General features: G+C 50.6%; 1 protein-coding gene across 2 annotated transcripts in view; it reads left to right on the plus strand.

Moving 5' to 3' along the window:
• The first annotated feature begins 2,257 nt into the window (after positions 1-2,257).
• SIN3A (SIN3 transcription regulator family member A) overlaps positions 2,258-22,931 on the plus strand; it is a 31,701-nt gene continuing 11,027 nt past the window's right edge. The window contains exons 1-10 of one of the 2 annotated variants that reach the window (XM_063412112.1): positions 2,258-2,282; positions 10,908-11,128; positions 12,514-12,690; positions 14,377-14,483; positions 14,972-15,254; positions 17,144-17,395; positions 18,065-18,217; positions 19,037-19,195; positions 20,422-20,511; positions 21,896-22,014. In XM_063412112.1, the coding sequence (XP_063268182.1) occupies positions 10,940-11,128; positions 12,514-12,690; positions 14,377-14,483; positions 14,972-15,254; positions 17,144-17,395; positions 18,065-18,217; positions 19,037-19,195; positions 20,422-20,511; positions 21,896-22,014 (1,529 nt within the window). In that variant the 5' untranslated portion in view covers positions 2,258-2,282; positions 10,908-10,939. Of the gene's footprint in view, positions 2,283-3,449; positions 3,573-10,907; positions 11,129-12,513; positions 12,691-14,376; positions 14,484-14,971; positions 15,255-17,143; positions 17,396-18,064; positions 18,218-19,036; positions 19,196-20,421; positions 20,512-21,895; positions 22,015-22,931 lie in introns of those variants that run through there. The other variant, XM_063412113.1, reaches the window with a different exon arrangement.

The following is a 22,931-nucleotide window of genomic DNA, read 5'->3' on the forward strand; positions in this document are numbered from 1 at the left end:
GCCCCAGAGCAGGGCAGCTGGCGGGTGTGAAGAGCGGCACCTGTGTTTGCTCAGCTGGAGCCTGAAATGTGATGGATGCCAGTGTCTTTCTAGGACTAGCACAGGGAGAAGCTTTCCCCCGTGCTCTGGGCCGGGACTGGCTTGGCTGTGCCAAACCGAGGTCAGACACAAGCATTGGAAGGCTGGAAAAGAACCAGAGGCAGCAGGGAATCCGTCTGGAAGGGCTGCGTGTCCCAGTGCATAGGAGTGTGTGAACAGAGGGTGTTGGGAGCGTCCCTGGAGCTGTGCACATCCTGCCTGCAGAGGGGTTCTGGTCCAGCTGCAGTGTCCCATCCTTCCAGGTACCATTTTCCACCCAGCTGTCTCCTGGAGCAGCATCAGCCCAGGCAGTTTGATCTGTTCCTTCGGCTCAGGCTGCCCCAGAGTTCCCATCCAGGCCCCCATTGCAGGGTGGCTCCTCCGAGAGAGCTCTCATCCTCTGAAGGAAGGCTCCCGGGGCCCTCCCTCCTCACTGCCAAACTTCCTCACCCAGCAGGGCTCTCTCCTCAGCACACGTGCAGGAAGGGAGTATTTGAAGTTTACTGTTAATCCTGTGCTGTCAGCAGCAGCTCTCTGTGGCTCAGCGGGGCTTTTGGCAAAGTGTTGGGTCCAGATCCAAAGGCTGCAGGTGATGCCAAGTGTCCCACGTGGCTCCAGGAATGTGCCTATGTCTCTCTTCCACAGGCTGGGAAATCCCAACCGAGCCCACTCTGTGCACACAGTAAAGGTGGTTGTGCCTTCTAGCTCAATTCCACATGATGTGGGCACAGAGAACCAAAACTTGTCCAAGACTCATGTCCTGGGTGTCTGGTAGGAATAACCAGAGGAGAGGGATGGAGATCACCAGCTCTGGCTCTGAATGGAACAGCTTGGATATGCTGCTCCCTTCGAGGAGGGACGAAGATCCCATCTGTGCTGGAGGTGGAGGAAAGGGTTGTAAATCTTTTCCATGGAAAAACAACCCAAACACTCCCTTACTATTTCCAGGGCTGCGTTTCTTCTCAAAGCCAACGTTTTCAGTCCTCTTGCACAACACGATGTTTTGCTCCATCCATTCCTCCTGTGCCAGCAGGTCCTGCTCAGCAGCAGAAATAAGGATTTCTCTGGAAATGGTCACTTCACACTGACAGCCAAAAGTTACTGGAAAGAAAAACTTTGTATTGTTTGGAGAGCGGCGGGAAAAATGGGCTGTTGAGTGCAAGCAGCCTGATGCCTGCAGCATCTCCCCTTCCCTGGGGTGGCCCAGAGATGGGGATCAGCCACTACGGGCAGAAGTACCAGCACAGGCAATTCCAAGAACGAAATCCAGAGTTCCGCTGGAGTTTGGAAACGGGGATTTAAAGGCATTGCAGGGCAATCCTAAAGCGGCGCTGCCGTCGCTGTGCCCACCTGTCCCATTTGGCTTTCTTGGCTGCATGCACGCTGCCTCGCTAATGACGATTACTTTAGTGCTTGTAATTTCGCGCCCTGGGAGTTTGGAAAGCGCCTAGCTCCAGAGCTAGGCTTCATTTCCCAGCCCTTCTGCTTCCTTGCCTCCGGTTTCCAGGGCTCGGGCTCGCTCTCCAGGGGCGCTGCAGCCCGTGCAGCTCAAACCCCGCTGTGGAGGGCTTGTCCAGGGGTTAAACCAGGCTGCAGCTCCCAGGAGCCTCCTCTGCTGTGCCTGCTTGTCCCGGCACCACCTCGCTGCCCGCTCCTGCATCGCTCTCCCGCTCTGAGAAAGGGAAGAACAGCTGGAAATAAAACAAACAAACAACCACCCACCCCAACAAAAACAAACAAACAAACCCAGCTAGGAGATTTAGATCTTGTTTGAGTGAAGGTGCTTGAAATATACATTTTAGTAGAAGTGTGGAAGATGTGTGTCTGTATTTCACCCTTTCCCGAGCACGCTGCAGACGCCCCGATGAGGGCGGCCAGGCCTGGCTCCTCCAGCCTCCAGGGAGGAAGTGGGGAAGTGTGGTGAACCCACTCCACAACTTTCCAAAGGGAGAGAAACACGATAACTGAAGGCATTAACCCCCATCTCCCTCTCTTGTTTTAGCGGAGCGGAACTCTGGCTGCCGCCGCGGGGGCTGCCTCAGCTCCCTCCCGCCCTGCGCCGAGAGGCCTTTCCCTCACACCCCTCTCGCCCGCGGCCCCCCTGCCGCCGTGGGCGGTGCGGCCGTGACGATCGGCACCGCGGGGCCAATCCGCCCCGGGGGGAGTTCCCCCTCCATTCAGGGCTGCTCGCCTGCGCGCTGAGGGTATGTAACAGCTGCTTCCCCCACACACACTTTCCCAGTTCTGCCCCCCTTCACGGGAATCGCTTCCCGAGGGGCGGGCGGGCGCACAGGACCTGAGGGAAACGGGGGGGGGGGGGTAGGAGGAGACAGCAGCGCGCGCGCGCTCCGGATCCCGCCGGCGGGAAGCGCGCGACGGGCGGGGGGGGAGGCGAGTGACTGAGTGTGTGTGCGTGGGGGGAGGCGGGGGGGGGGGGGGGGGGGCATTGCCGCGGTGGCCACGCCCCCTCCCTGACACGCCATTGGCCGCACAGCTGAGGGCCACGCCCTCCGCGACGCGCACCGCCCACGGCCCCCCCCTCCCCTCGGTGCGTGCGTGCGTGAGTGTGAGTGTGTGCGAGTGTGCGGGGCGTGTGCGTGAGCGAGCGTGTGTGCGCGCCGTGTGCCCCCCGCCCGCACGTGGAACCGGCCCGCCCCACGTGGGGCGCCGCCATCCCGGAAGTGAAGGGGTCGGGGACAAAAGGCAGCGCCGCGCCGCCCCCGAGCCCGAGCCCCGCCGCCGAGTCCCCCCCTCCCGCCGCCGAACTGGTTGGCACCGGAGCCCGGGACCGGGGGGGGACGGCGGGGCGAGCCGCTCGCGCGGGCCGCGGCCGCGATGTAAACATTCCACAAAAGGGCTCCCCAGAGAGGGGGGCGTGGCCCGGCCGGTGGAGGGCGGGGCCAGTTCGCCGCGTGGGTGGGCTTCTCGCCGTGACGGCGGCGCGGCCCCGGTCGCCAATTGGCCGGCGATTTGGTCTCGCAGCCAATGGGATGGCGCGGGAGGCGGGACGGGGGCGGGGCGCGCTGCTTATACGGACATTTTTCTTCGGCGGTCGCTCCCCCCCCTCCTCTCCTCCCTCCCTTCCTCTCCACATCCCCTTCCTGGGGGCCGCGGCCAATAGGGGAGGGCCTGGTGGGCGGGGCTAGCGCTCCCATTGGCCGAGACGGTGACGGGCGCGCGTCTCGCCCAACGGGCGCTCGGGGCTCCCCCCCTGCGCGAGGAGGGGCGGGATTTCCCGGGGAACAGAGAAGCGGGCAGCGCTCCGCCGCGGCGGCCGACAGACGGTTACTCCATCTTACCCCCCCCGCCGAGCCCCCCGCCCCCGCCGGGGCACCGGCGCCGCCCCCGCCCGCCCCCCCCCTCCGGGAGGAGGGGCGCGGGGACCCCCCCTTCTCACTGCGCCGGGGACAGCCCGCCCCCGCCGCCCGCCCGGGAGGTGCCCGCCACCCCCGGACCCTGAGGGAGACGCGGCCGCTGCCAGGGGCCGCTTCGAGGTAAGGAAGAGCGGGGCGGCGGGGACGGGAGGCCGCCGGGCCCGGGGCCGGCCCCCTCCGGCGATCCGTAGGGGGCGGGGCCCGGCGCCGGTGCGGCGGCGGCGTGGGGCTGTGGGGGGGCCGGCCGGTGCCCGCGGCGCGGCTCCCCAGGGAGCCCCGGCCCGCGCGGGCGGCCGCGCGTCCTCCCGCCCCGCCCCGCCCCGCCGGGGTGTCCCGGCCCCGGCATGGCGGGAGCGGCGGGCGGAGCGTGCGGCGGCCGCTGGGCGCGCTGCGAGCCGGGCGCCGCCTCCTCCCCCCGCCCCTCCGCCCGCCCTCCGCCCGGTGCCGCTCCCGGGCTGCGGCGGGACCGCCCCCGGCAGCGCTCGCCCGCATTGCACGGCCCCGGTACCGGCCGCGCCGCGCGCCCGAGCCGCCGCGGGGCTCCCGCCCGCCCGGGGGCGTTCCGAGAGCCGGGCCGGGGGGGCGCGGTGCTCCCGCGGTCCCGGTGCTCGCCCAACTTCCCGGCGGAGTTGCCGTGAACGCGCCTGCCGGGCCGCGCCGCCCCGCCGGGCCCCGTCCCGCCGCGCCGCGGACGCCCGGCGGCGGCGCCGGGATCGCCGAGGCTTCCCCGGCCGCTTTTCGCAGTTTTGCAGCTCTGTAGCGCAGCTCTGCGAAAGGACCTGTTGGAGCGACGCGTACACACAGGGAAACCCGAGAGCTCCTCGTGCACCCATTAATTTCCCGGCGGTTCTAATAGAGAGCCGGATCCCTCTGCTCGCCCTCCAGTGCTGTCAGCTTGGCAGACACTCGCATTGGTATTTCATCCCCCTTTTTTAAATTCTACAACGCTGTTTTACATCCCTAGAAACCACTCTAGGTTTGGTTTGGTTTTTTTGTTTGATAGCAGGAGGCTGGTGGAGTTCAGGTATCTTTAAAAGTATGACCGTGCTTTGTGTCTGCTTAACTAAACCCTGGTTTTTCTGCCTTTTCCTGGCCTGGGTTCAGAATGAATTTTAACAGTCGTTATTGGTGTGAATAGCACGTGTGTTCAAATAGAAGTTACATCCCTGAAGAAATCTATTTGGACCACTGAAATGTGGCAAAATAAGTTGTGTCAGCTCTATTTTAAACTAGTTATCAAGGGCATCTCCAGCTGTGCTTGGATTTTCAGTCTCCCATGCTGTCCAGAGGAATCTCAACCCGGTCTGTGTGTTAAAGTGTAGCTTAAGGCTGACATAACACCTCATGTTTCTCTTTTGACTTGCCGCTTTCAGTTGTGCTAAAAGGTGTAGGGTCAGTAAACAAGTGGGAAATGCCCAACTTAATCCGCTACAGCTGTATCTGTACTGGCCATTTTCTACTCCTAACTTATTATTTTAAAAAATACAGTTTCAGAAAAGTAAACATTACTATATAGGATTAACTATATCGTACAGTATTTTAAATTAAAATGGAATTGTATTTTAATCTACTAATTTTAAAGCATCTGTAAAACTTCCTTCATCACAAAAAGTGCCTTGGCAGCCTGATGTCAGGCTGTGCTGGATCTCCAAGGACAGAAAACCACTTTTTAGGGTTTCTTTTTCCCCCTGCTGAGGTGAAGTTAGCGGTTTTTCACATGGGTACGCTCCTTGCAAAAGGAAATCGTGCCTTTTCCCCCCAAAGTATCTTATCCTCATCCCTCCCACCTTCTGCTTCTGATGAAGACACATGGTCTCAGCATGAATTTGTTTGAGATGCTGCAATGTGATCATTTATCCAAAAAAATAGCACTAATTTGCTGAAGTTGGTGGGAACTCTGGCTGATTTGGGCTGGTTTTGTGAGCAGTGTGGGGAAGGGGGATGCTCTCCCCCTGGCCCCAGCCCGGATTGCCAGGGGAGCCCTCTGCACAGGCTCCTGGCACGTGTGGCTCGTGGGGCTGGGAGCATCGTGTTGGAATTGGCAGGCGGATCATTTACGTTTCCAGGATTTATGAATCGTTTTCTGTCCAGATTGCTGTTCTGGACTTCTCCAGCATTGGAAAGCTTTTATAGCTGTTGGAGCTGGAGAGGAGCCCTGTAATAGCTGTCACTTCAGCCTGGGGCGTGCTTTTGGGACCTTGCTACTTTTTTCCAACCCTGCTGGGGTCTTTTCTTCTTTCATTTGATTAAATGAAAGGATTCTCATCATTGTCTCTGCGCTAGGTGCAGTCAGGGAATGGGGCAGAACAATGCTCTAAGCTCTGTGGAGCACGTTTTGGGTTGTGTGTGTGTGGTGGGGTTTGGCAGCAGGGCCAGTTTTTGGCAAAGCAGGGATCAGTGCCTCACCAGCTTCTCACCCGTCTGCACGAGTGGGGTTTTTTTATCCTACCTGCCTCTCGGTGAGCACTGGCACGACTGGCACAGTGTCACCATGAAGAAAACTCTCCCAACTGCTCCTAAAGCTTCAGGTCAGGCTTTTCCAGCACCTTTTTCTAAGGTTGCCTCTCACTTCCTTTTGGAATGATGCTCTGGTCCTGGATGTGCCTTTCTGTAGCGTGGCCAAGGGGTTATCCCTGTGCTGCCGGCGGGGAATCCGGGCGGTGTGGCACCACAAAAACAAAGTGCAGCAGTGACTGCTGAACAAGCTGGGTCATGTTCTGGAAGTCGTGTGGCTGGGCTGGCAGCGCTGCCGGAACCTGAGCCGGCTCCTTTCCAGCAGGCACTGCCGTGTACTCCTCTATAATCCTACGTGGGATGTGTCCTGCGGGACATCCGCGACTGTTCCGGGAGCAGAGCAGAGGCACTTGCTGCTCCCGACTTTTTGAGTCCTCTCTCCCTCAAAAGAAAACCTTTTAAAAAGCCCTCACATATGTTAAAAGAATCCTCTGCAGTTACAGAGGGGCCAGAATCCTCTTCAGTGGATCTTTTACAGCTTCTTGGTGAAGGTGTTTGGGGTTTGCAACAGGTATTGAGGCAGCGCACCTTTCCGATTTGCTTTCTTCCTAGTCTCTATTTGGCTTTTTCTTTTTACTTTACTAGCTGATCTCTAATGCCAGAAGACCCTGCTTATCTGGTGGGAAAACCTGCAATAGAAATAATGGAGATTTTTGGGGTATTATGTGATAAAATGCTGGGGAGCAGAGCTGCCACCAGAGAGACAGTATTGCAATGGAAGAGGAGAGCACCTGGGCCCTTGTGCCTCTGTTGCTCCCATGGAGCAGTGAGCAGGCAGGACGAAAGCCCTGCAGTGCTTCACCAGCTGGATCCAGCCTTGTCCCTGCTTTGTTCCTTCTCCTTCTGTGTCAGTAGTGCCACTCCTCTGCTTTCCTCAGTACCAGGGGAAAGGGATGTGCTCCACTGGCCTTTATCTGTCCCCCTGGCTTACGTGAGGCAGATGGATGGGGAAACCCTCTGATGAAGTCATGAAGGTGGAATTGCAGCGTTCTAGCATTGTTACTGAGATGTAACATAGCTTTTCTTAGTTTTTCCTTTGCTTTACCAGCTGAGGATCCTCTGTGTGTGTGTGTGTCTGCCTGATGCATCCTACCTGTGGCACTGAGCTGGTGAGCTGGCACAGGTGGGAAGATCCAGAGGTGTGTTCCCATGCAGCAGCCTTTTCCTGCAAAGGGGAACACTAAAAACCTCAGAAAAAAGAACCCCAGTAGTTTTCATCCTCCCCTAAATGGAATGAAGTGTGCTCCTCTTAAGGAGTTTGGGTAGAAATGCTGCTGGGGAAAGGGAATTCAGTTCTTGACTTGGTCTGCTCAGGTGGAGCTAAGATCTCCTACATGCATCCTGTTAATGCTTTTAACAAAGGAAAATACCTGAGTTTTGTGACTTACTTTCAGTCCCTGCTGTATTTTGAGGGCTTTTCAACCTTCAAATTAAGGTTACAGATGCTGCAGTTTGAATTGGGGCTCTCTAAATCTACACTTCAAAGTCCGTGAGGGGATGCCAGAGATGTGTGCTGCATTTCTGAGATGACGACATAAGCGTAGTATTGTGTGTAATGTGGAGGGAAAATGCTCGGTACAGGTCTTTGATGTTGTGTGCTTATTCTCAAAATACCTTTCCCTTAGCTGGGCTTTGCCATCATTAAGGAAAAAATCAGTTGTTACTGAGGATGGAAGTAGGTGGAATTGCCCCTTTGAGCAATTGGCTTTGGCTAAATCAGTCCAAAATGACATGTCTAGTCTTGGGTTTCATCTCGTTGTTCCTTCCTCAGCTTTTTGGTGGGCTGTAGGAGGGGTAGGGCTTGCTGCACAACAGATCTCTCCAGCTTTTGAACAGAGGAGATCAGTGGGAGATGCCAGGGCAAGATTAGCAGGACTTCAGTAAGGAAGTGAATGCACTTTGGGACCATTCAGCATCGTATCTCCTTCTCAGGATCCAGACCAGTCACTGCTCTGGTGCTGGTTTGCTTTCCCCTCTGTGGAGTTGGGGTGGTGGTGGATGCAGAGTTACCATCACTGGTCTCTGTCTTGGTACAGCAGGGCTTTGAGATCACCTCTCTGCTAGGATTGATCAAGCCTGTGAATTAGCAATCTTCATTAAGGGCTGGTTTGCTGTGAGACACTCTGACTCAGTGGGTTGCAGACCCTTGGTAGGAGTTATTGTGGTGTGATCTGGGAAGATTGACTGCTGCTATTGACTATTATCCATATATTTTATATATAAATATATATATACATATTTACACACACACACATATATACTACATATATATATGTACACACACACCCATTTCACAGTTGAAGCAGGTCCAGTGTGCTTGGATAAAAGCAGAGTCCAAGCTCAGTTGATGAAGGCGAGGGGAATTCAGAGGGAAGAAGAATGTACGTGAGCTTTCATTTTTGAAATGAAAACTTTTACAGAAGTTTTAATAACCACCATACAGCAAACTAGATTTTTGGAAGATTGTACACTTGGCCTCCAAGGATCAGGAGCTTCAAAAACCGATGTTTGTATTGCTGGTGTGTGGGTGGTGGTGGATCCTTGGTGCTGTCATGATTCCTGTGGCCTCACAGGCCAGGAATATCTTCATGGGGTATCTTCATGGGGAAAAGTCTTCTCAGACAGCCTAAGGTGGCATTTTAATCCTCATAAGGGCATTCCAGGCATCTTCTGCCCTCAAACAGCCCCTGCTTTAGGGGCTGCTGAGTCCATCGGAAGGGTGAGTGTGGAGTGTGGCTCTGGGAAATGACACCCAAGGGTGGGACACTGAGCAGCCACCCCACCACTGAGACACCAGTGGATCAGTGTTGAAAGGGTGAGGGGAGAACCAGCCTGGGAGAGCAAAAGGGAGTGGCAGGACTGCCCGAGGGACCCGTGGCAGGAGCAGAAGGGTGTCCAAGCTGGCGAGTAGGTTGTAAATAGCTGCCACCAAACCTTTGCCCAGACTTTACTCATGCACTCAGCCATTGTCATGCGAAATCCTGGCCAGCTCTGCTCGTGGGTGGATGGTGTGAGGCCAGATTTACTCAGTTTAGTCCCAGCCTTATTAGCATAAAAGTATCTTAGTAGTTTTTGCAAAGTGAAACAGGGTCTGTGCCTGAGAGAAGTAGCTCCATGAGGGGAGTAACTCCATGTTAACCTTCCCGCTCTTCATTTCTCAGCAGAGACCAGTTGAAAAGACAACCAGTGCAGGCAGCATTTGAGAAGTGAGCTCCTGGAGTGTGTTCCTCTGCTTGCTGAGCGTGTGCTGGGGTCAGGCTTAGTTAGGGTTTGTAAGTTACAATTAAGATGCAATTGATGAGCTTTCCCCTTCACTTGGGGCAAGGAGTGCTCTCTGCATCCTGCCTGTGACCTGCCAGGTGGTTTGGGGACCTCTTGAGGGGTTAAACTTGAAAGTGACTTCAGAAATAAATAAGGTCATCTTGTTGTCCTGCCCTTTCCAAGTGAAAGGAGGGACTAACAGAGTTTGTATTGGATACTGGGAAGAAATTTTTTCCTGTTGAGCAGGGGGAGGCCCTGGCAGAGGTAGCCCAGAGCAGCTGTGGCTGCCCGTGGATCTCTGGCAGTGTCCCAGGCCAGGTTGGACAGGGCTTGGAGCACCCTGGGACAGTGGAAGGTGTCCCTGCCCATGACAGGGGGTGAAATGAGATGATCTTTAAGGTCCCTTCCAAAACAAATCTTTCCAAATATTTTCTGTGTTTTATGTCATGGAGGGGAAAATCTGCGCCTGTCCTGCTCATTCCTTTTCCATATTTGACATAATTTAATGATCTTTGGTTTATTTGATTAGTGACAGATTTAGACTGTGAAGAGGTGCCCTGACCGGTGGATGGGCTTGGCTCAGCTGGCTGTTGTAGCATTATTCTGTAGCATTATTATATCCTTCTCATTGATCCATGTGCTTGCCTTAGCAGTGAGTGTGTCTTAACTGCACTGACCTGAAAGGACCTTGCTTTGGAGAGATCCTGAAGCACAAGAGGGTGGTTTCACTATTTTCTTGCCTTCAAACATCTTAACAGGCTGCCTGGGCTTTTAATAAACAGCAGATAACATCTCAAGGATGGCAGTAACTATCAATGGGGAGAAAGCAGTCCTGGAATTTGCTTGCAGTAAAGAGTACTGGAGTGACTAGTTCAATCCAACAGAGCTGGGAATTCATGGCTCCTTCTGGAGTGGGACAGTGGCAGAATGACCTGTCAGGTTTGAAGTGAAATCACGTTGCAGAAATGCAGCTTGAGAGCTGGGCAGGAACATGAAGAAAAATACAGGGGAGTAAGTGAGGGAGCTGCTGATCTGTTCTCCCTGGCTGGCAGGCAGGAATCCAACTTCTTAGTGGGGCCAGGGTGCTGGCAGGACCACAGGTGTGGCATGTGGGATCCAGAACACTCCTGACATAGCAGACCTATGTCTTTCCCTAAAGTCACACATGAAATGTGTTTAATAGACATGTATTAAATGCAGAACACTTTGGGGCTTTGTAAGTGACTTCAAACTCTGATTCTGCATCCTGTTTTTTCCCATGTTTTAAAGCATCTCTCACAGCTGTCATCCTACCTGGCCTGTCCAAGAGGGTATTTTTCCTGTTGTCAGTGTACACGGTGTGTAGGTGACACGTCCTCCCCCATCTGTTGTGTTCAAACACTGCATTCACAAGCTTTGCATCACTCAGGCTCTGTGTGTGCTTCAGATGCTTCCCTTAGCAACATCCTTTAGGTGAGACTCAGGAAATCATTAACTTTCAAGTTACTACAACAATGAGGCTGTACTTTTTGTGGTGAGATACAATTGCATGTTTAATGCTGAAAGCTAAATCTTTAACTCCACTTTCCCATCTCGAGACACCAGCACCAGAACTTGCCCGGCGTGCCGGCGGCGATCTCCGCGTGGCCCATGGATGGATGTCGGGTGGACACCCTGTGCTAACCCGTGGGCTTTCCCCAGGTTCTGTGGTGCCTCCCGAGCATGAGTTCAGCATGAAGCGGCGATTGGATGAGCAGGAGTCACCCGTGTACGCGTCGCAGCAGAGACGGATCACCAGCAGCACCGAGGCGTTCCCGCACCAGCACCGCGTGCTCGCCCCGGCCCCGCCGGTCTATGAGGCGGTTTCCGAGACCATGCAGTCGGCCACGGGGATCCAGTACTCCGTGACTCCCAGCTACCAGGTGTGTGTGCTCAGCCTTCAGCTCCCTGGGCAGCCAGCACCGTGTCCTGGCTCCGCAGAGTTCTGTACTTGACACGAGGTTTAAAAATGGACAGTGTTACATCTCATTGTCAATGCTTCCTTTATTGACTTCATTCGTGAACCAACATAGTGTGGCTTGGCTTTCTTGAACACGATTCTTCTAATGATTCTCTCACACCATGGTTTCTGAATCACAGAGTCAGGTTTCTGGAAGGTTTTTCCTCCATTTTTCTGTTTTTCAACAAGAAGAGGTTTGCTGTTGTAAAAGACGTATGGTATCTTGGGTGATCTTAAGCTTAACAGACTAGATCAGCATTTAGATTGAAGACTTTCAGGAAAATTGAAATGTTTCGGAAAACGTTACCCCAGAGTCATTAGGTGGCACTCTTCCCTCTCTTGCCTCCTTTACAAGGAGCTGGCAGTTGGGAACAGGAAAAAAAAATCTTTATAAGAGTACACTGGAGATAGCTGTCAGTGAAAGAATAGGGCAAGGCTATTTGTGGAGTATTTATCTTTGCCACATTTCTGGCATGTTTAATCTTCCACACTTGTGTTGCTGGTGTGCTGCTCTCTCTGTCTAGTGCCTGATTTTACACGCAGCTTCATCCTTGCTTCTGCAGAGAGGATGTTCACAATGATAGTGGCAGCCACAGAGTTGAAGAGCTGCAGGCAGACCCTTGCAGGGGCTGGAATAGGGTGTGTTGATACTGGCAGTCCTTCCTCAAAAGAACTTACATGGACCAGCAGGCAAACCTTATTTTGTTCGTGAAGATTAAATTAAGTATGTCCCATCTAAAAAAGACTTGAATAGAAAACTGTGTTTGTGAAAATGATTTTCCAAATTGAAACTCTCCTGGTTTATGGTATGAAGAAGTCCCAAAAGTGCATGCTTTCTGTTCTTTCCCTGGTTTTCTAGGGGAAATACCAAGCTGGGTTTTCCCCCGAGCCTGCTGATACCAGAGCCGCAATTTGTCTTCCAGTACCCAAACTGAATTATCAAGAACGTAGCAGCCCATAAAGATTCATTCACTCAGATTATTACTTGTGACATGCAGGGAGAGGAGAGAACCTTGACCATTGCCAGATTAAAAATTCCATTTTTAATGGAAGACCTTTTTCAGGTCTTTATGCCAGGGGATGGACTAGACAGCCAAGTGAGTGTGCAGGCTGGGGACAACCTGTGTTTGGAGTGTGTTTGCAGCGAGGGCTCTCCCGCATTTTTTGGAGGATAGGATGAGAGTAAAGTTGTTGGCAGTCACGGTTAAAGCTCAAACCAGCGGCCTCCTCGCCCGTGCTGCCGTGTGTGGGAGGCTGGGGGCTCTCTGCTGTGCCGGGGCCGTGCCTGACACGTGTTTGCCTTGGCAGGTGTCGGCCGTGCCGCAGAGCTCGGGCGCCCACGGGCCGGCGCTGGCTGCGGTGCACGGCGGCCACCACCACCCCGCGCCCGTGCAGCCCCACGGCAGCCAGGTGGTGCCCAGCCACACACACCCCGCGCCGCCGGCCGTGCCCGTGCAGGGCCAGCAGCAGTTCCAGAGACTCAAGGTAATGTCAGCGCCTGCCTGATGGCAGCTGTCCTCTCCCAAATGCCTTCCGCAGCCAGGTCCCTTTTTCTGTCCATTTTTTCCTTCCCCCGTCCTTCCTTCCTTCTTCCCCCCGTCCTTCCTTCCTTCTTCCCCCCGTCCTTCCTTCCTTCGTCCCCCCGTCCTTCCTTCCTTCGTCCCCCCGTCCTTCCTTCCTTCGTCCCCCCGTCCTTCCTTCCTTCGTCCCCCCGTCCTTCCTTCCTTCGTCCCCCCGTCCTTCCTTCCTTCGTCCCCCCGTCCTTCCTTCCTTCGTCCCCCCGTCCTTCCTTCCTTCGTCCCCCCGTCCTTCCTTCCTTCGTCCCCCCGTCCTTCCTTCCTTCTTCCCCCCGTCCTTCCTTCCTTCTTCCCCCCCCAATTTGATGCTTCTCATGTTTGGGAGTCTATTGAATGCAGAAATGGACTCCTCTTTCTGCCGAAGCTCCATTGTTTCACATACCATAATAAAAAGGAATTGGACTCACCAGGAAAAGATTTGTGGCAGGGAGAGAGAGGAAAACTGTATCGCTTAGAGTATTTGGATGAATGGGTTAAATTACCAAAACATTTGGTGCTTTTCTAAACACATGGCATATGTGGGTGGTTGTGTGGGAGTAATTTGGGAGTAAGGAAGGCTCTATTCTAAGATTATGTGATGTAAAATCCTTAAACAAAGAGAAAAGTCCACCAAAAATAACCCCTTTAAGTTGCTACATTTGGAGAAGGCACATACATACAAATCCATGCCCGTTTCAGCTCCTTCCAAATACGGTGTGAGCCTTTTCCAGTTTTGGTGGAAACCACTGCCCTTTCCTTTTGCTGAATGTGGGAAACTTCATTTCTATAGACCTCTGAAAACGGGTGTCAAAAAGAGTGTTCCTTCCTCAGCGAAATCCATGGAAAAATCCTTGGCTGGTGCGAGGTTGGGGCTGTACATGAGTCCTTCTTCTGTTGCTGTTGTTTAATTTCAGACGAAGGAAAGGTCCCGTGTGTTGCTCTTGCAGCTGCTGAGTGCCTGGCTGGGCTGCTGGAGGCACAGGGAGGCAGAGCTCTTGCTTAAGGCTGTGGCTGTTCCTCCAGTGCCTCTGAAAATTGGCTGTTGGTACACGAATCCTGAACCTCTTGTTGTTTGGGGTGTAAAACAATTTGCCACCCACAGTTGCCATTTTCGAAGCCCTTCTATGTGGAACTGAAATGTCTGGCTTTTTGAGAGAAGTGCAAGTGTGTACCTGGCAGACATCTACTACACTGAATATGTCATTTCCACTTTGCTTATTCTTAGACTTCCATAATAATTTCCACATATGAATGCAGGAAAAATACTCAGTCTAGTTCTGTTTATCCTAGCAGTCACTTCAGTGATGGTAAATTTGGAGTGTGTTGGGTTTTGTTGGGGTTTTTTTCATTCTGAGTAATTCTGTGTTGCTTTTTTTTTTTCATTTTTTTCTCTTTTTGGTACAGTTTTGTCTTGTGGGCCAGGAGAGGGGAGTGGGTGCCTCTTATTCAAACAGTGCTGGTAGTACACTCACTAGGCTCATGAGCTTTTTGCTCCTTAATTCCCTGCCCAGTTCAGGGCTAACAGCTGTGTTTTCAAATAATGAGTGTTTTACAGAACAATGGCAGGTGAAATCAAATCTTCTCTGCTAATATAACCTGTCTGGTCTGTCTCCAGGTGGAGGATGCATTGTCTTACCTTGACCAGGTGAAGCTACAGTTTGGTAGTCAGCCACAGGTCTACAATGACTTCTTGGATATTATGAAGGAATTTAAATCTCAGAGGTAACAAGCTGCATTTTGCTTCTTCCTTCCAGGTTAGAAAGAGTGTGTGTGGACATTGGAGCACAGGGCAGGAGCTGAACTCTGTCCATTGTATACAGGATAACACACCTGGACAATGATGTAAAAGCAGTTGTGTGCTTTATTTTCTGAAAATGAAATGCATCCCTTCATTTGTACTAAATCTCTGCTTAGAGTGGGAGTTCACAAGTTCAGCCTTGACAGCTGATTCATCTGACTGTCTGGTTGCCTGCCCATTAATAATGATCAGACTTGGGACTGGATCTCGTGGATATAAAACACTGTCTGGGCTAATAAAATAATGCTGATGTCACTCTGGTGTTCAGCAGTGTGTTTGTAGAACTCAGTTTTGCATCGATTCGTATGTTAGAGGTGGTAAGGGAAAAGAATGTGATGGAGGATTGCTGTGTGGAGAGCCTTGTCCCACTGAAGGAGGGATGGTGAACATTGTGATCTTGTTCCTCCCTCAGCATCGACACTCCGGGGGTGATCAGCCGCGTGTCGCAGCTCTTCAAGGGCCACCCAGACCTTATCATGGGCTTCAACACCTTCCTGCCTCCTGGCTACAAGATCGAGGTGCAGACCAATGACATGGTGAACGTGACCACCCCGGGGCAGGTTCACCAGATCCCCACCCACGGGCTGCAGCCCCAGCCGCAGCCACAGCCGCCGCATCCGTCACAGCCTTCGGCGCAGTCGACCCCGACACCAGCACAGCCGGCGCCGCAGCCCACCCCTGCCAAAATCAGCAAGGTGAGAGGCTTTGGGTGACCTGCACTAAGAGCACAGGCATGCTGCTTCCTCCAGCTGAAGCTGGTGTGGAGCTGGAGAGTGAAAAATTGCTTCCATGCTGCTTTTCCACAGTATTTGTGAACCTTCTTGTGTTCCCCTTCCGCTGCTGGATTAGTTTCTCATTTTCAAACTTGAAGATGCAGTCATAGTTAATTTGACAGCAATTCAGATAAGCTTTCCAAAACATTTAAGGGTTTGGAAAAGCCTTGTTGCTGGCAGTGGGGAACTGAAAGACAGTGAGAGCATCTGGTAAATGGCACACACATCATTCAAGAAGTGATCCAGCAACTCTAGGGAAAAGGTTCCTAGTTAAAGCACTGGGCACACATTATCTGCCTGCTTTTGTCTGTATTGTCTAAGACCTAAAGTCCCAAGAGATTGCCCATAAAACAGAGGTTGTGATAAAGATGTTCTTTTTGGTGTGAAAGTGTGTGTGTCATTTCAAATGCTTGAGGCAATTAAGCTTTTAGGAAACCTTTGTTTGTTATTGGGTGGATTCTGCATTGTTTGAAGTCTTGTTTTCAGTTGAGTGGTTTTTGTAGAGGGGTCTGGTTCAGCTGTCAGCTGGAAGGGTTCAGGAGTTACTGGCAACATCTAAAGTGCAAGAGTTTAGCAAGATGACCATGCTGCTGCCTGCAGGTATTGGTGTGTGCACCCAAAACAGAGGCCTTTCAGTAACAAAGGAAGTTTGACTCTGGTTTAGATATAATCCAGATGCTACTGTCCAAAAGATGTATTTCATGTGAAACAGAACAGGATAATAGACGTTCAAGGAGATTACTCCAGATAAGATATTGTGTATTTTAGCCTCAAAATGCAAAAGTGTTTCAGGGCTTAGGGAGGGAATCTCCCAAGTTTCAAGGGTTAATCCCTAAACTGTTAGATAACAATTGCCAGAAAAAGGTAATAGGCAGTTAAAAAGCTGCCGTATTTAAAATGTGGCAATTAGCTGATCTCTGGACAAACATTGTTGGGACATGCAATTTCCTGCTCAGAAATGCCAAACAAAAACATGCTGAAAGATTTGCTAAAAGATTTGCCAAACTGGACACTACAGATCATTCCAGAGTGAACTTGCCTGTGCCAGATCTCAAGGATTTTTTTCTGAAGAAGTACATGCTCTCAGTAAAGGTGTAACAGTCTCCTTCTTAACACCTTGGAATAAGTGGTTTTCTCCCTATCAACATGCAAAATGTTGATCTGTCTTTGCTGAAACTTTAAAATAAACCTGAGGGACAGGCCAGACAAAGAGGTAAGATGTCCCTGCCAGCTCTAAAGCTGTGGCTAAGCAAGGCAGGACCTTGTAGCAGGATATTTATGGCCATCCTAAGACAGTTATTTACATTCTCAGTCCTGAAAACTCTGCGATGCAAGTTTTGAAATGTAAAACTTGAGGGGAATAAGTACTTGCATTTCCATTTAAAATTGCCACCACAAAACTAAATTTTCACCTGGCTGTTCGATGTCCATTGAGGGTATTCAAAATAGTTACTCACTGCCTGCTTTTTGTCTCAAGAAACTCCAGTTTTGCCTTGCTATTGCCTTTGTACATCCCACAATTCTCCACTAGTGCCAAAGTAACTTGCAGTGTTGGAGCCAGCCATACCTATGCATTTTGGCTCTGTTTTGAGGTAGTTTGTGTCTCCTGTCAGGTTTCAGTCCAAAGCAATTAGCAAGAAAAATCATCTTGATAACAACAGCTTGAATGGCCCAGGCATTTGGTCTCCCTGATGCAGTTTAGTCTCTGCTGGCCAACTAAATATTTATCTATCCCTAAGTGGATTAAAAGTGCCTTTATCCCGCCCATGAAGGGATCTGCTGCCTCCTAACACAGCCCGTGTTCCCCTCAGCCATCGCAGCTGCAGGCTCACACCCCTGCCAGCCAGCAGACGCCGCCCATCCCGCCGTACGCGTCGCCGCGCTCGCCACCCGTCCAGCCCCACACGCCGGTGACAATCTCGCTGGGCACCACACCATCCCTGCAGAACAATCAGCCCGTGGAGTTCAACCACGCCATCAACTATGTCAACAAGATCAAGAATCGGTTCCAGGGGCAGCCGGACATCTACAAAGCCTTCCTGGAGATTCTCCATACGTATCAGGTGAGAGTCAGAGATGTGAATTTGTATCTACGTGTGGTCATTTCTCTTGCTCTGCTTTGGGGCAGTGTCCAAAACCTGCATTTGGTTCTTCTGCTGCACCAGCAGTGGCCAGCAGTGATCATAGACTGGTTTGGATTGGGAAGGGCCTTAAAGATCTTCTAGCCCAACCATTTGCCATGGGCAGGAGCACCTTCCACTAGGCCAGGTTGCTCCAAGCTCCACCCTGGTCTTGAATTCTGCCTGAAATAAGCAGAAGTCTGGCAAGTTAAAATGATTATATAGCAGTGTGAAGTAATAGATTTCAATCCTTCATCTTTGTTTGGAAGTGTCTGAAATGCTTGTTTAAACACTGGATTTGGCTTTTTTCTATGAGCATGTGTCAGGATGAGCAATGTGGCCGTAGCTCTGTGTTAAGAGCAAAGAAGCCACTTCCTTGGTCAGTGTCTTACTGTTCCAGGGCCCACTGGGCATCTAGGATGTATTTATAGTATATATAAATATAGATATTTAGAACATATGAGAGTGGTATTATTAATATAGTATGAGTCTTCATGTAAGAAGCTGAGACCTTTGCTGTTTCATTATTTTTGTCACTGAAAGTTTGTTTATATTTTGTCACTTGAATAGTTTTTGCATCCTTTCTTGTGACACTTCTCTTTCCTCTGGCAGAAGGAGCAGCGTAATGCCAAGGAGGCAGGAGGGAACTACACGCCAGCTCTGACGGAGCAGGAGGTCTATGCCCAGGTGGCTCGCCTCTTCAAGAACCAGGAGGATCTGCTCTCGGAATTTGGGCAATTCCTGCCTGATGCCAACAGCTCTGTGGTGAGTACCCTTGAATATTGGAGGAAATACCTAGTGCAGACTGTTCTGTGTGAAGCCAGTGTTCAGAAAAATGTGCTTTTGCTGTTACTTTCTTGGGGTGCAGGAAGGTCGGGAGGTAGACTGTATTTTCTGGCTACAGTTTATCTCTTAAATAACTTTTAAGTGCAATTCCTTTGCCTGAAAGGCTTGTTCTAAGTTAGTGCTGTAACTGCAGTAAAATCCATTGATCATGTAGAGCTAGGAGGAGCAGTAGACCCCCCTGGACTGCTGCATCCAGCTTTGGGGTCCCCAGCACAGGAAGGACATTGATCTGTCAGAGCAAGTCCAGAGGAGTCACCAAGATGGTCAGAGGGATGAAGCACATCTCCTGTGAGGAAGGGCTGAGAGAATTAGGATTGTTCTGCCTGGGAAAGAGAAGGCTCAGGGGTCACCTAATTGTGACCTTCCAGTACCTGAAGAGATCCTCAAAGAAAGATGGAGAGAGACTCTTTACAAGGGCATGGAGTGACAGGACAAGGGGGAATGCCTTCAAACTGAAAGCCAGTAGGTTTAGATGAGATACTACAAAAAAATCTTCCCTGTGAGGGTGGTGAGACACTGCCACAGGCTACCCTGAGAAGCTGTGGCTGCACCATCCCTGGAGGTGTTCAAGGACAGATCAAATGGAATTCTGAGCAACTTGGAATAGTGAAAGGTGTCCCTGACCATGGCATGGCATTGGAACTGAGGGATCCTAAAGGACCCTTCCAACCCAGACAGTTCTGTGACATTTTGTGTGGAACGTAGCCCTGATGGTTTATGTGTTTGTCTCTGAACAAGCTGTTAAGCAAGACAACTGCAGAGAAAGTGGAATCTGTCAGGAATGACCACGGGGGCACGGTGAAGAAGCCACAGCTCAACAACAAGCAGCAGAGACCCAACCAGAACGGCTGCCAGATCCGGAGGCACTCGGGCACTGGGGCAACCCCTCCGGTGAAGGTAAGAGCCCGTGCTGCTCCTTCACAGCCCTGCTGGGCCCAGGAGCCTGGGCCAGAGCAAGATGTGTTTTCCAAGTCCTTGTGATTTTTGTGGCGTGGGCTGCAGCTTGAGAACATGGAAAATAATGTTTGTCTTTAAACCTTTCAGAAGTCCTTGTTTCCAAGCACAGGTCCTTGCCTGATTTTTGCAAACCAGTTGTGGTATCTGTTCCTGAGGGTGGGACATAGTTACTTTAATGGCTTGGGCAAACAGAGTTTTCTTCACTTTATTACAAAGATGTAGTTTTATTAGCAGTATTTAATGAGGGGGCGTTGTGGAGTGCAGAGACAAAAGTCTCAGTAATGCCACAGAGTAAACTTGTCCAATATTTGTAGCAAATGTTTCCAAGACAGGTAGGAAAAGACAAGCTGAAAAGGTGTGCCTGAAAGCTTTGTTGTAGCAGAACTTGGAGCAGCTGCAGTAGTATCATGTTTGCTCATCTTTCCTCTGATAAAGCTTTTAATACAATGATGAATGATTATTCTCTCAGCAGAGTTTGCCCTTTTCAAATGACGCATGATTTGTGAGAGCAGCGAGGCTTTGTAGTGCAACAAAAATTGTCCTGTGGCCAGGTGGCTTCGTGTTTGTGCATGAAGGAGAAATTTGGCTGGTAGTTTTTTGAAGCCAGTATATCTTCCTTTGTCATGAAAAGCATTAGCAGGCATAATTGTACCGTTTAAGTCCCCTTCTGCCCTTTCTCTTCCTCTTCAAATCAAAGGCACCAAAATAAAGCACGTTTTGGAGGCAACTTTCAGCCTTTCTGAGGATGAGGAAGATAAAGCATCTTGCAGTAGAATGTAAGAGAGAAAAAAATTGTCATTCTGGTGAGGTGTAAGACTTGCAGAACTGGATGAGTGATAGGAAAATCATTTATTCTGGCAGTTTTTCAAACTAGTTATCCAAGTAAGATATGCTGTAGTGTGATTGAAACAATCAGCTAGTTACAGGGAAGGGTGCAACAATGTATTACAAGTATTTGGAGTGGCATGCTACTTATTAACATTCAGTAAATTAACTTGTAGCACATGTTTTCATAGAGTGTTCCTTCAAAAAAGCCACCTTTCCTTTAATGGGAAGCACATGGTGGTATCAGGGAACTGGCACTCATGTGTGATAAGATAATCAAATTATCTCAACTTGCTGAACACCCCTTTTATTTTTAATTCCCTTTCTTTTTTTGATAACAGAAGAAACCAAAGCTGCTTGGTTTGAAAGACCAGTCTTTGGCAGAAGCCAGCAAACATGGTGTGGGGACAGAATCTCTCTTCTTCGAGAAGGTGAGAGGCAGGATGCAGATATTGCATGTCCTTGATGTTTGTCCTTCCTGTGTACACATCTGGATTTCTATCACAGTGAAGCGTGTGAGGTTTACACCACCCTGGTAACATCTCCCAGCTTGACCTCAGGTGTACCCTGTAACCTCTAAGTCAGATCCATTGAATTTCTCAAAAATTGGTGATATTTTTTACATGTGTCTTTTCCCCAAACTCCTCCTCCAGCTCTCCACCTGCTGCTGCTGCCACAATTTGTTTGAGGGAATGGGAATTTTCTCCTGTAACCCACACTCCAAGTTGTTTTCCCCTTTTAAGATCCCCGTACAGCTGATGATGTGCGTGGCTGTCTTGCTGTGTTGGCACAGCTTGTGCCCATCCACAGCCAGCTGCCTGCAGTGGGGGAGCTCCATTTACAAACACCTCATTCATGTTTACTTTGGATTGGGGTTTTTTTATTTCCCCTCTGGGATTAATCTAATTAATTGCACAGTTGTTACCTGTTGCTGGTTTAGCACACAGACCAAGTGGAGGAGATGTGGGATGTTTCCAAGTGGTACCTTGGTGCTTTCTCTGAGAGGTCCATACATTGCCTTATAGCTCAGAGGGGAGTATGGAACAAACTTAAAACCATCCTTTTAAGCAATATTCACACACTGATGACAGTCTTGGCTGCTCCCTGCTGATCTGGTGAATTCTGCAGTGTGATGGGAACCAGCTAATGGTAACTGGGAACCAATTTATTTCTTGGAGGATATGTAGGTGTTAACATGAGTAAACCTAGAAATCCCTGCTGTGGAATTATAACCACAATGATGAATAACTTAACGATGATAGATCTCAGTCTGAAGTCTGAAGATCCAATTGTTCTTGTGGGGAAGGTAATGGTGTTGGGATGAATAGTTTGGCTTCCTCATTCTGTGAAGATTGAGGTTTCAGAAGGAGGATTGTCTGCCATAATCCAAGCTGGAAGCAGGCAGAGGCTGGAGAGGTATTGCCCAGGGCATGGGTCTCATGCCCCCCACTCCCTACCTGAAGTTTAAAAGCAGCCTGGGTGGGTTTGTGGTGCTGATGTTGTCCATGATTCCAGTGGGTTTTAATCCAGCTGTTACAGGGTTCTTTGAAGGATTTAATTCTTCACTTGCAACTCCTTTCTTAGATTAATGCCCCAGTGCTGACATTGCAGGGGATCCCAGTGTGGGGATGGTTCCATCAGTACCAGTTCTGTCTACAGGGCTAGTTCTCTCTGTTCAACTCACTGAAAGATCTGTGTGCCGTGGTGGGAAATGCAGTGCCAAATCCAGGTCTGCGGGACTCCAGTGTAATCCCAGGTGTCCCCCTGCTTAGTCTCCCCCTGACAGCTCCTCTCTCCTCTGTCTCCTCTCCCCAGGTCCGCAAGGCTCTGCGCAGCGCGGAGGCGTACGAGAACTTCCTGCGCTGCCTGGTGATTTTCAACCAGGAGGTGATCTCCCGGGCCGAGCTCGTGCAGCTGGTTTCTCCATTCCTGGGGTAAGAGCAGCCCCTTTCCTGCTCTGTTTCTGTTGTGGAGCCAGGAAAGAAACACTCCCCATCACGGTCTTCTGCACTGCCCTTTCCTGTTCCTTATCCAGGGAGATTCCTGGCTGTGTCCTGACAGGCAGCATGCAGGAGCAGTGCAGGTGTTGCTTGCTGTATCCCTTCCCTTTCCAGTAGGGCAGACAAAATTATTATCAGCCTGTTACTGCAGTTTCTTGCTCTGGAATCATGGGTCATGTCATTTGAAAAAAGATTGACTGTCTAATTACATAGGAAATGTCCCCCCAAAGAAGCAGAGTGCTGATATAAACTCGCTAAAGTTTCCAAAAAGCAGCTGAATTCTGCCACAAAGCCAAAAATGTTAAGGAACTCTGTATTTTAAACAGAAGTTTACTACTTCCATGATTGTCAGTAGTGCACAGAACAGCTCTGTTAATTGGTTAAAACTGACAGATATCCTCTCTTCAACTTTGGGCAGCAGGATTAGTGTTTCTTTTGCCTGGGCACTGAATTGCTGGTTCCAAGGGAGAAGGCAACATAAATTGGGTTGAGGACCCCATTAAAGCAGCTACTGTGCAGAGAAACTGCCCTAAGGAGCTTCTACTCACTCTGTAGCTCCACTGGAATTAGTCAGGCATCAGCAGGATGCCTGACTTTAGGTAGAAAAGGTGCCCTATTTGACAAGAAAATTCTGTACTTTTCCCATCTACTGCCTAACTGTAGGGAAAGATATAATACAGGATTTTTTATTCTGGAGTTGGACTTCATTTTTTGCCATATAATGAAAAGGCAATGAATAACTACTGATTCAGTTAGTAACAGGTTCAGTTCATCCTATTGCTGGAGCATTGCATGAGATAAGAGGACTTGAACAAGTGCTGTATTTTAAACAAATAAAATTTCAGGAAACT

The sequence above is a fragment of the Prinia subflava genome, chromosome 15, assembly GCF_021018805.1.
Source record: "Prinia subflava isolate CZ2003 ecotype Zambia chromosome 15, Cam_Psub_1.2, whole genome shotgun sequence".
Classification (NCBI taxonomy): domain Eukaryota; kingdom Metazoa; phylum Chordata; class Aves; order Passeriformes; family Cisticolidae; genus Prinia; species Prinia subflava.